This window comes from Poromitra crassiceps, assembly GCF_964638095.1.
Source record: "Poromitra crassiceps genome assembly, chromosome: 13".
Lineage (NCBI taxonomy): Eukaryota > Metazoa > Chordata > Actinopteri > Beryciformes > Melamphaidae > Poromitra > Poromitra crassiceps.
Window position 1 is genome coordinate 4441754 of NC_139644.1, and position 13190 is coordinate 4454943.

General features: G+C 42.5%; 1 protein-coding gene across 1 annotated transcript in view; it reads right to left on the bottom strand.

The window, feature by feature from the left end:
- Window positions 1–2867: 2867 nt before the first annotated feature.
- Window positions 2868–13190, bottom strand: part of dnah6 (dynein, axonemal, heavy chain 6) — a gene marked incomplete at its 5' end in the record, with an annotated part of 137910 nt that continues 127587 nt past the window's right edge. The window contains 5 exons of the mRNA XM_083649338.1: window positions 2868–3060; window positions 5722–5944; window positions 6949–7097; window positions 8813–8885; window positions 9736–9921. Coding sequence (XP_083505464.1) covers window positions 2957–3060; window positions 5722–5944; window positions 6949–7097; window positions 8813–8885; window positions 9736–9921 — 735 coding nt within the window. The 3' untranslated portion in view covers window positions 2868–2956. The remainder of the gene's footprint in view (window positions 3061–5721; window positions 5945–6948; window positions 7098–8812; window positions 8886–9735; window positions 9922–13190) is intronic.

Here is a 13190-nt window from a genome sequence, read left to right on the forward strand (position 1 = left end):
CCTATGTGCACTCATGTATTCACTTATGTAAATTTTATTGAGTGTTTTTCTTATGAAAAAGGTTTTGTACACCCTGCCATAATGCCTATCTCCAGCTCCTGCCAAGCTGTAGTGTACTCTGCTGTGGTAAAGCAGAGTTGAATATCTAAGAAGTAGGCTTTAACTAAGCTCTTTATGCTACCTGTCACTCTAAAGAAATCAAAAGCCTCCCAGACTATGTGGTACTGACCTGAAAGCATTAGCCAGGTCCAAGAATACCAGATCTCTCTTCTCACGCCTAGCTGACTGGATTTGGTGCCAGATCATGCTGGTGTGCTCTAAGCACCCGGAGAAGCCGGGAATTCCAGCCTTTTGCATCGAAGTATCAATTAGCCTATTCTTTTGTAGGTAACGAGACAGCCTCTGTGCCACAACACTAAAGAAAACCTTCCCTTCATGAAGTAATAGTCATCATAAAGTGCTGGAAAATAATCATCTTTGAGGAGAATTTGTAAAGCGGTCAGTAGGCTATTTTTTGTGAAATTTTAAAATTGAATTGTAGCAAGCCCCAGAATCGTATTTTGCTACCTCGCCTATGTTCCAGCATACTTCCTGCAAACTCTCATGCACGCATGACAATTATGCCATTGCAGTACCTTATTATTTTCATTTACATAATTTTGCCAGAAGCATGTCCCAAAAAGTTTTTTTGTGACCAAACGGCACCGAGTTGAAGGTGGCCTCAATGCACTTGTGATGGCCTATGGTATATAGAGGCTAACAGCTTGTGATGGCCTATGGTATAGAGGCTAACAGCTTGTGATGGCCCATGGTATAGAGGCTAACAGCTTGTGATGGCCTATGGTATAGAGGCTAACAGCTTGTGATGGCCTATGGTATAGAGGCTAACAGCTTGTGATGGCCTATGGTATAGAGGCTAACAGCTTGTGATGGCCTATGGTATAGAGGCTAACAGCTTGTGATGGCCCATGGTATAGAGGCTAACAGCTTGTGATGGCCTATGGTATAGAGGCTAACAGCTTGTGATGGCCTATGGTATAGAAGCTAACAGCTTGTGATGGCCCATGGTATAGAGGCTAACAGCTTGTGATGGCCCATGGTATAGAGGCTAACAGCTTGTGATGGCCTATGGTATAGAGGCTAACAGCTTGTGATGGCCTATGGTATAGAGGCTAACAGCTTGTGATGGCCTATGGTATAGAGGCTAACAGCTTGTGATGGCCTATGGTATAGAGGCTAACAGCTTGTGATGGCCTATGGTATAGAGGCTAACAGCTTGTGATGGCCTATGGTATAGAGGCTAACAGCTTGTGATGGCCTATGGTATAGAGGCTAACAGCTTGTGATGGCCTATGGTATATAGAGGCTAACAGCTTGTGATGGCCCATGGTATAGAGGCTAACAGCTTGTGATGGCCCATGGTATATAGAGGCTAACAGCTTGTGATGGCCTATGGTATATAGAGGCTAACAGCTTGTGATGGCCTATGGTATATAGAGGCTAACAGCTTGTGATGGCCTATGGTATAGAGGCTAACAGCTTGTGATGGCCTATGGTATAGAGGCTAACAGCTTGTGATGGCCCATGGTATATAGAGGCTAACAGCTTGTGATGGCCCATGGTATATAGAGGCTAACAGCTTGTGATGGCCCATGGTATATAGAGGCTAACAGCTTGTGATGGCCTATGGTATATAGAGGCTAACAGCTTGTGATGGCCTATGGTATATAGAGGCTAACAGCTTGTGATGGCCCATGGTATAGAGGCTAACAGCTTGTGATGGCATAGAGGCTAACAGGAAATCATAGTGGAAGAAAGGTAGCAGAAAACATCCTGGGGAGGGGGGGCTCGAGCACCCCCAGTCTGCTCACTCAAGTTGTTTGTGGATAACAGCTGTTATTAAGTGTATCAAATTAAATGTATAAGTTCCGTGGTGTTACGTGAATTTGTGTAATCAAAACTACAACAACATTGATTATGTCCATTTCCACTTTTATTCAAATACAAATAACTTTGGTGCCTCAACAAGCAAATCAAAGTTCAGTCTGCAAATCTTTCCATTAAATCTACATACTGTGCATCTCCACAATGGGAAAAATAGCCTATCACCATAAATCTCAATCATCTAAAAAAACCTACCGGTACCTCTTGTATCAAACTCCTGACTGTGCATAGTGGTGTGTGTTACTCTGGTGTGTGTTACAGTGGTGTGCATAGTGGTGTGTGTTACACTGGTGTGTGTTACAGTGGTGTGCATAGTGGTGTGTGTTACTCTGGTGTGTGTTACAGTGGTGTGCATAGTGGTGTGTGTTACTCTGGTGTGTGTTACAGTGGTGTGCATAGTGGTGTGTGTTACTCTGGTGTGTGTTACAGTGGTGTGCATAGTGGTGTGTGTTACACTGGTGTGTGTTACAGTGGTGTGCATAGTGGTGTGTGTTACTCTGGTGTGTGTTACAGTGGTGTGCATAGTGGTGTGTGTTACTCTGGTGTGTGTTACAGTGGTGTGCATAGTGGTGTGTGTTACTCTGGTGTGTGTTACAGTGGTGTGCGTTACACTGGTGTGCATAGTGGTGTGTGTTACTCTGGTGTGTGTTACACTGGTGTGCATAGTGGTGTGTGTTACAGTGGTGTGCATAGTGGTGTGTGTTACTCTGGTGTGTGTTACAGTGGTGTGCATAGTGGTGTGTGTTACTCTGGTGTGTGTTACAGTGGTGTGCATAGTGGTGTGTGTTACTCTGGTGTGTGTTACAGTGGTGTGCATAGTGGTGTGTGTTACTCTGGTGTGTGTTACAGTGTTACACTGGTGTGTGTTACAGTGGTGTGCATAGTGGTGTGTGTTACAGTGGTGTGCATAGTGGTGTGTGTTACTCTGGCTGGTGTGTGTTACAGTGGTGTGCATAGTGGTGTGTGTTACAGTGGTGTGCATAGTGGATGGCTGGTCCTAAGTGAGAGGTTACTACTCATTCAGCTGGCACAGCAGAGCCGAGGCTTTGGAGATCCAGTAGTCACAGGGCTGCTTAGATGGAAGCATCACAGTCACCACAAAGTTAGTTGAGTGCCCTGGAGGGAGACAGAAGTGACGGGTGAGGAGAAAGGACAAAACATGATAGACTGTTAAGTAGGGGTGTCACAATATATCGTCCCACGAAATTTCGCGATAGTAAAACGTCACGATATGTATCGTTGAGATGAAATCTCATATCGCCCAAAAAAAAAAAAAAAAAAAAAAAAAAATTTTTTTTTTTTTCTTTAAAAAATAGACTAAGAAACGTCTTTGTTTGTTGAAGTTCAATGTGTGGAAAGTAGTTCAGTTGAACAAGTCTCTGAAGAGACACATGAGAAGTTATACAGGAGAGAAACCATTCAATTGAGTTTCTGGCAAAACAGTTTACTTGACAGGAAAAACTGAAGATGCATAAAAAATAGATTAAGAAGTCTTGTTGTTTGAGTTTGAAGAAAAACTGAAGATGCATAATGAGAATTTATACTGCTGAGAAACCTTTTAGTTCAAAGTAAATCTAAGTGACGGTGTAACTCATTCTATTTCAAGATAAGCCTCATCTCCAATCTCATGTTTTTTCTAGTTGTTATTGTAATAACAATTTCCCACAACAGCATGTTTTGTATTTGTGCATTTCAAATAAAATACTACTTTTCCAGTCATATATTGTCATTATTCAAGTTTAAAAAAATATTGTTAAAATCGTATCGTATCGTATCGTTATCGTGAACCCAGTATCGTGATACGTATCGTATCGTGAACTGAGTGTATCGTGACACCCCTACTGTTAAGAGAACATTTTCCTATTACATGCGTCCATTATAGTTAGGATCTAGTAGAATGCAGTCAACAATCTGTAGGCACATCTCAATCAGACTCACACACTAGTTCGTTCAGTATTGGTGTGCGTTCATGAGGAGGTAAGGAGTCAGTCATGGACGGAGAACTCATGTGTGATGCGCTAAGTCACATGCTCTAGAGACCATCAGAGATCTTTGACTAAAATAGTCTCTTGACTGAGAGATGACCACATGCGCACAGGCACCTACTGTATGAACTGTCTATCGTCTAGGGCAGCGTTTCTCAACTGGTGGGTCGCGACCCAAAGGTGGGTCGCGGGGCCGTTTTGATTGGGCATTGGCCAATTTTTTTTTTTTTTTTCATATTTCATTTGAGTTAAATTCAGATTATTGAAACTGGATTAGCCCGACCAGTTTTACTTGTTTAACAATCTGAAGCATATGCTCTGCCTGTAATTCAAGAGAAGCCTGCCTTTTCATTTCATATTTAATTTTAGTTCAATTCAGATGATTGAAACTGGATTAGCATGGCCCCAGTTTAATTACAATTTATGACCAGTTTAACTAAAAACCATATAGCCTGCCTGTGATTCCTTTTTATTTCATATTAGTTAAATTCAGACTATTGAAACCGGATTACCATGACCAGGTTAACTTGTTTTATTATTATTATCATTATTATTAACTTGTTTAAAAACATATAGGCATGTAATTCAAGATAAGTCTGCCTTTTATTTCATATTTCATACAGTTCAAATAAGACTTTCTGAGCATGACCAGTTTGACTTGTTTAAATTTAAAAACATATAGGCCTGTAATTCAAGTCTGCCTTATTTCAATTGGTTTTTAGCCCTAGTTGCACTTCTTTCTTCATTTGAGGTTTATAACAGTGCATGAAGGCATTGTGTATTAAATTAATGCGCTATTTTTTGTGCAATAAATTTGAGTGGTTTAAAAAAAAATCTGAAATTTGGGTCGCGACTTCATGACAAGGAAAATAGTGGGTCCTGAGGCTACACCAGTTGAGAACCACTGGTCTAGGGCGCCTGCGGCGTCGGGTGGTTCTTCGCCTCCACGTCGTGCATTAAAAAAAATTAACGCACACCTAGTCATTGATTATCCCTTACTTATAAAACTTCCATCCCTGCAAGAACCAATGTTTATCCAGCAACATAATTCTATTTCCATGCTCCTATCCTGTCTGAGTAAAGCAATGGAGCCCAACCTGCTCATTGTGTGTAAGCTGCCCTGCAGGAGTTTAAAGCAGCTGCATGCAATTCGGTAGGAATTAGATAACTCGGTAATGTCAAGGGAGAATGGGATAGGTGAAGGAATATCTGCACAATCACAGCAGCATAAATAAGCAGCATAACAGTTTGATCTTCATCACTACTCTCACTGATTAGCGATGTCACCTCTGTGCCATGAAGATCTCTTCTTCTCTGCCTAACAGCCAGTTCTCTGTCCTTGAAGTTCAAGAACTTCACCACAATAGGTCGCTGCCTGTCGGCACTCTGATCGGCTTTCCGCTGCGGTGAGCCCTTTCAATAGGGATAGCTCCGGGCAGTGAGCTCTTTCAATAGGGATAGCTCCGGGCGGTGAGCTCTTTCAATAGGCTCCATAAATCGAAAATCAAATCGTGCCCTTAAAATCAAAAGTCTAATTGAATTTGGAGAATCGTGACATCCCTACTGATTTCAAACTGGGAATCTTCTCACCATTAGGCCACCACCACATCTAGTGACTACACAAACGGTTGCTGAGTTAAACCGAACTGTGTATCAAATTTCACAAAATGCAATCATCTAGTTCAAAATACTTTTTTCTGGTTAAATTGTGATCTTTAGCGATAAGATTTAGCAGAGAAGACTAAAGAAAAAGAACTCAAGGTGTGTGCGTGTTGGTGTGTGTCTCCAGTACCGGTGGTGGAGAGAGTGCCTGCCCTGGCTGAGGTCTTGTACAGCGGGGCGTGGTAGAGCTCTGGTTCAGGCACATAGTTGAGCTGGGGGTCAAAGTGCACCACGGGCAGCCTGGCGTTCATCTCCCGAGGCAAAGCGTCTGACATCACCATGCTGACGTCATCCCAGCCACTGGCCTCCATGAACATGCCGTGCACCAGCACACCATTCTCTGGCTCTGGTAACTACAACAACCAGACAGTCACAGATACATACAAGCTAAGATTAGAACTTTCAAACAACAAACATGCAGATTCTGTATACCTTGCAAAACTAGATCAAATTCCAGGTGCAATAAAACGAGCACACCTAGCACTTAGCACCTAAAGCACTTCAATGTGTGGTCTCCCCATTCCCTGGTTTTGTCTCGCCACATTGCACATAATTATATTGTCATTTGACATGTTATCTGTTGTCTTTTTTATGGTTGTGAAGTTCATGTTGTGTAACTTGTATGTACTGTTGGCTTTTGTGATTATGAAGTTTATGAACACTGTTTTATAACATCAACCTGCCAAGGGACTACAGATGGAAACGAGCCTCTGGCTATAATCTGGCATATTTACATGAAAATGTTCATTAATATGCATTGTTAATTAAATAAATACATAAAATAAAATAAAAAGCTTTATGGTTTACAGTGCAGTTATCAATCCTCTCTTCCATCTCTCTTTCTTTCTCTCTCGCTCACTGCTCGCTCGTTGTACTGTATGTGAAGCAATGCTACATGTGAATCATAATTCCAGTAGTGTCTGTCTCTCTCTCTGTCCGTCTGTCCTTCGCGTAGCTCGCAGCTCGCATACGGAGCTCGGCCGCTACGCGGCCTCACCCACAGCTCGGCTGCTGCGTGGCCTCACCTGCTCTATTGACGCACACACGCGTGTGTGTGTTGCGCACAATATGTTTGCCCTTAAGTTTACATGCGCGCAACCCTACAGCCGGAGCGCCCACGGGGTGGTACATGGAGGGAGCGGGCACTGCACTAGTAATAATAATAATAAATATAATAATAATAATAATAATAATAATAATAATAATAATAATAATAATACATTTTATTTGGAGGCGCCTTTCAAGACACCCAAGGTCGCCTTACAATGCATATAAAAACAGTTCTGCATATAAAAACAGACAAGAAAAATAAAAAAAATAAAAACAGCTAACTTTACTCCTCCAGCCCTTCAAGTACCTCCTCGTCCATGTCCAGCTTGGTGTGGGGCAGTGTGCGGAGAGCCTCGCTCACCGCTGCCTGGTCCCTGTATGCCCGCACCATGTTGAAGTGGAAGCTGAGCTCATCTATGGGCAGATTGTAACGTCTGGAATGATTCTGCAGCACCCCTATAGACCAGGAGGACACACTTTTAAAAACATTATACATATACAGATGTCTGGTCCTGATAAACCAGAACCTTTTGCCGAGTGGAAGTCTTTGGAAAAGATGATGACCAGGATGGGAGGGGTCGGCGATGACTGTCAGTTATAAACTGACAGTCAATTCAAGTCAGTTTTGGTAGAGCACGAAGTCCTTCATCACTTGTGTTAGTGGTAGGGACTGGACTTGGTTCAGGTGATGTCTGCCCAGCGCGACAGATGTGGGACAGAGGACATCTCTTGGCCTCCAGAAAGACGCTGAGTGCCCCGGTATCCACCCTCTCCTCCAGCTGTGCCTGCTCCCAGGTTACCAGGGCCGTGTCAGCGCCGTGGTCCAGGAGCAGCTGGGCAAAGGCTGCGCTGCACCTCTGCCTCAGCACCACATCCAGCAGGCGAGAAGCCACGTCACGGGTCACAACGCCAGCGGCCTGGAGCAGCAGGTGGAAGCAGTCCAGGTGGTGGCGGGCGGCAGCACAGTAGACCGGAGTGTATGAGCCATGTATGCTTCTGTTGGGGTCGGCCCCACCTTCCAGGAGTATCCGGACGCATTCCAGGTGACTGTAGAACACTGCGCGGTAGAGAGGCGTGAGGTTTAGATCATCAGCTAGGTCTACCTTGGCTCCGTGGGTTATCAGGTAGGCCACACAGACAGCATGACCCTGCCAGGCTGCGAGCCCCAGAGAGGTGCTCCGTCTGCCGTTGGAGCTGACAAAGCTCCACTCATTGATCCGCCTTCTGAAGCAGTCTTTCTTCAGCAAAGTCCTCAGTTTGTCGAGATCTCCTGCCTCAGTGGCATCGTAGAGCTGCCTGTCGTGTCGTCATGCGCTGGTCGAGCAGCCATTCCTTCAGGTCTGTCACGACTATGTGTGTGTATGCTGCTTTATGAAGGGACTGAAGTGTTTGTTGGACATTATGACATCATCATAAAATGATGACATTGACATCATAAGATTGTGACAACATGATATTATGACATCATAACATAACATCATAACATCACTCACACAACATGACATCGCAATTACTTGAGTGACATCACTGATGACATCGCAATTGTTCGAGTGACATCACAAGTATCTTACTTAGCAGTGCTGTTTGAGAAGCATCATTCATTTATTTATTTGTTTATTTATTAGCTTATGTGTATTCAATAGTAACCAAATGCAAATAAAATGTAATTTTTCTGTACATAATTTCAAATAAATGTTTTGCTAAATATTTTTCACGTGACCTTACACCAGATTTAGGCCGGCAGCCTAAAAATATGCAGAGTAAATGGTAGGAGATATAAAAAGGAATTCTGATGTATAACCATGTCATTTGACACCAGAATAATCAAAATCGCCCTGGACAGTGAAATTCGATGGTAAAAATGGCTGAAATGGCAGCCATTTTTAAAAATGGCAGCCATTTTAAAATGTATGTGGAATAAATCTGGTGTCTCTGTGGTCATAAATACGTATGGTTTGATAGCAAGATCATTCATATTGGATAATCCTACACAAATTTGCCTTGAAAACACTATTTACAGGCTGGATTTTTGTGTGGCTAATAGATTTTCATCAAAAGAACCCAAGGAGTATTTGTGCCAATTTTTGTGTTTCTTTCCAGACGTGAACGGCTTTTCTTTTAGTCTGCTCCACTAAAACCACAATGTTATAAACAATGCTGTTATGTTATACCAGTAAGAAAGCCTTGAGGGAAGAAGAACCCCGAGATCCAGAAAGATTTGGGCTGTCCTTGTGTGATCCAACTCTGAGAGAGAAAGAGAGAGAAATATAAATATATAAATATATATATATTAAAAAAAATATATATATATATATACCGGTATATATATATATATATACAAAGATATTAGCTTGCAATATCTTCTCAAGTGAACAGACTCCACCACACAGTACAGAAAAAACAAATCATGGCGACGCCGACACATGGCTTCAATAGATATATTCCACAGCATAATATTCTCTACTTTAGTGCCATGAATTTGAATACGGGCCACCGACGTCTCCATGAGAGCCAGGTCCACAGCTGAAGATGCCCATTGTTCAAAAGTCAGAGTATGAGGAGCCTTGCATCTCTGAGCTACCATTTTTCACAGTGACTCCCAGTGACTAACCCTAACCCTAACCCTAACCCACAGTGACTCCCAGTGACTAACCCTAACCCTAACCCTAACCCACAGTGACTCCCAGTGACTAACCCTAACCCTAACCCTCCCAGTGACTAAACCTAACCTAACCCTAACCCTAACCCTACCTAACCCTAACCCTACCTAACCCTAACCCTAACCCAGCACTACGGACATCTTTCTGACAACTTCTCTCCAAAATAAAGAAACGGCCAAGCATTCCCAGAGCGTGTGTATAAAGGTACCAGGGGTTGCCAGGGGGCATAAAGTACAGTTAGGGCTTTCAGATAGCCTCACCTGAAATAATTTACAGGGGGTACAATAAAGATAATACAATAAATAAATAAATATATTTTCTAAGTAACTGAATTTCTTTATGTTTTGTACATGTCGCATGTTACATGGTGCATTGCAGGCATCCTGGAGCTTATGGAACCACAAAGTGACTCAGTGAGTGTGGCCTGAAAGTACCTGTATGAAAGCAGTCCTGAGGTGGAGGTCTCTGACCCAGGAGCTCAGGGGTTTTAGGGAGGGGTAGGCTTGGTTGGCCCAGCAGGGGGGCACCTGGTTGTTCAGGAAGCTGCTGTAGATTCTCTCCATTTCCTCTGACATCACCACCACACCTGCTACAGCTTTCTGCAGAGTGCCCAGAGACACCTGGGGAACACAACAACAACCAGGAGAGAATACATAAGTAAGCAACTAAGTATGTTTTTTTTATTCTTTTTATTCTTTTATTTTTCAATATTTTATTTACAACTTTTTTTGAATAACACACAAACAAGACAGAACAAACAGGCTCAGACATAGGAAAAGAAAAGAAAGAAAAAACAAACAAAACATACATACATTATTGACATTCAGTATTACATCATGTTACCAGTCGCATAAGGTGCTTATGTGCTTGTAAGAGAAATAATTTACAGGGGGTACAATAAAGATAATACAATAAATAAATAAATATATTTTTCAGTGCGCCGGTTATATTAGGCTACTGTGTGTAATTGCGCGGAGATCTCCTCTGCCATCTCAAACTCTCTCTCTCTCTCTCTCTCTCTCTCTCTCTCTCTCTCTCTCTCTCTCTCTCTCTCTCTCTCTCGCGTCAGACAGGCACAAAGACCAATGGAAAAAGTTGTTATATCGTAGTTTTGAGCCCCTGTCATTCAGAGGCTGTTCTCTCCCCCTTTCTCTCTCTCTCACTCCCTCTCTCGCGCAGCACAAAGACAGATAGAAAAAAAGCTGTTCTCCCCCCCTCTCTCCCTCAAATCTCCCAGCATGCATTGAGGCTAATACATTTCGAGAATAAATATCAACCAAATCAGCCTAAATTGCGTAAAGTGGTAGATAGAAATAATGTTTATGTTCACACAACATGCAATTCTCGAACATTTCAATATTGGCCAAAATAAAACATAGAAATCCAAACACAACCCTATGTGAAACATATATGTAACCCAGGTGGTATATATCCCTCGCAGATATAACGTGATTTAGATGAGAGACAGCCGTAACACGGTTCTACTGTGATGTCCGCTCTGCTCCAATAAGACTTGGCTTACTTCACATTTACTTTTACAATAAAAACACATTTATGCAATGACTTTACATAATGTAGGTTATATTTATGTGCATCATCTGCAGCACTGGAGAAGAAAAGGTAGCGAGAGAAAACTATATAATTCTAATCTGGACAAACTTTCACCAATCTAATCTCATCATGACATAGGCCACATAGGGATAGGCTATATTTTTCTAGCCAATGCGTTTAGAACATTCTTTTCACTTTGATCTTGCTATAGTGTAGCGTATTTACATGCTTGCAGTATTTAAACTGCAGTTAGATAGGTTTGAGAAGCATAATAGTATGGAATAATATATTGGAGACAGAAAGGGAGGGGGGGAGGTCAGAGCGCTTGGCTTTTCTGACCGGACTGGATCGCTCCGTGGAATTGGAGCTTAAAAGGGAATGTATGTTGGTGGATGAGCAAAATGGTTTTAGGAAAAACAGGGCATGTATCGATCATATTTATGCAATCTCCTCTGTGGTGAGAGCTAGACTACAAGAAGGTAAAAACACATTTGTTTGTTTTGTTGATTTCAAGAAAGCTTTTGATTGGATACATAGAGATCTTTTGCAATATAAATAAATTTCTGCCGGTATTGATGGTACATTTTATAATGCTATCAAAGCATTGTACAATGATCCTGTTGCTTGTCTGCAGTTGAATCATTTTAGAACTGGCTGGTTTCCTACTCCATTTGGAGTGAAGCAAGGAGACGTGCTCTCCCCTACTTTATTCACTTTTTTTATTAATGATTTAGCTCAAGAAATCAAGCAGGCCAACTTAGGTATACTGACAATATGAACTTTAGTATTTTGTTGTACGCAGACGATATTGTTTTGATTGCTGAGAAAGAGGTTAATTTACAAAGAATGTTGAATATTATGAGCACATGGTGCAGTAAATGGAGACTTGCCATCAACAGTGAAAAAACTCAGACTATACATTTTAGGAAAAAATGTGTACAGCAGAGTGATTATGTATTTCAGTTTGGTTCAATGCCTTTACACTTCCTCTTGTAAATACAGTATCTTGGTTTTGTTTTTAATGAAAACATGAGCTTTTCAGAAGGAAGAAAAGTACTGGCAGAGTCTGCAGGAAGAGCGTTAGGCTCTGTGATGACTAAAATGAAACCATGTCCTGACCTTGGCTTCTCAACATTTTCTAAACTTTATGATTCAATGGTTGGTTCTATTTGATTTGATGTTGGAGGAGTGTGGGGTTTTGAGGATGCGTCTGACAGGAGTGTGGGGGTTTGAGGATGCTCCTGACTGTAATACTATCCAGAGTCGAGCTATGAGAGGCTTTCTTGGAGTGCATAAATACACTGCGAAGGTGGCTGTTGAAGGGGATATGGGATGGGAGTCATGTCTTGTTAACACATTGAGTGCCAGCGACGCCATATGGCGTCATTAGAAATTTACCGTAGGCTGCCAGCGACGCCAAATGGCGTCAATAACTCGAAATTGTTTTTTTGACGGGGGGGTGTCGATCTATGCCTCTTACATCGCCTCTTACAATATGAGAGCTATTGAATGTGTCTAACCTATTTTACAGAACCCTTAGGTGGCGACAGCGCACTCCAGATGAGAGAAAGTGGAGTAAAACCATAGAACACACGGAAGAAGTCGTTGGGGAAAAGGAAATCGCATCGCATCCGTCCGTATGCAGCTGCTTCATTGAAGCATAACGTAGCTGTGCCCCTGCAGCAGCCAATCTGCTGTCACAATTGAGCACCTCGTGTCCGCTGCAACAGCCCATTCGCATGATCAGCCGTGGAGTTCTCAACTGGAAGCATGGTGACATACACGCGGGTGTAAAAAAGCTGGATCTAGCGGACTTTTCACTGCTGAGCACACGCAGAGCAAACGCACTCACAGCAGAGCCGAGCAGAGCAGAGAGATACTCCTCCCACAACGGGGGGGGGAGGAGGAGGGGGGGAGGTGGGGCACGCAGGACACTACAGCATACAACAGACCCAGGCAGCTGCAGCATTACATCAGAAAATATTAGCAATGAGTCAATGATGTGCTTGAAATGCTTCCTTTCACAAAAGGGTCATTATCTCAGCTCGTAGAAAAAAAGGGCTGTTTTTGGTCAAATCAAGCTATCTTCTCCGGCTCATAACTAAAGAACGGAAAATGGGATCAATAAACTTTTTTTTGCAGGTGATAGAAGAGAGTCTCATCGTTATTTGTGCGTGTTCAGTGTTTACATAGTAATTATTAAATAAATTATATGACTGTTTTAAAATGCATTGCGGCCTATGTGGCACAGTACAGCACCTTTTGCCCAAGGGCCGTGGCACTCAAAGTGTTAAGCAGAGAGGTGTAATGGCTCATTTGTGGAACCGCCTTGTCCAGT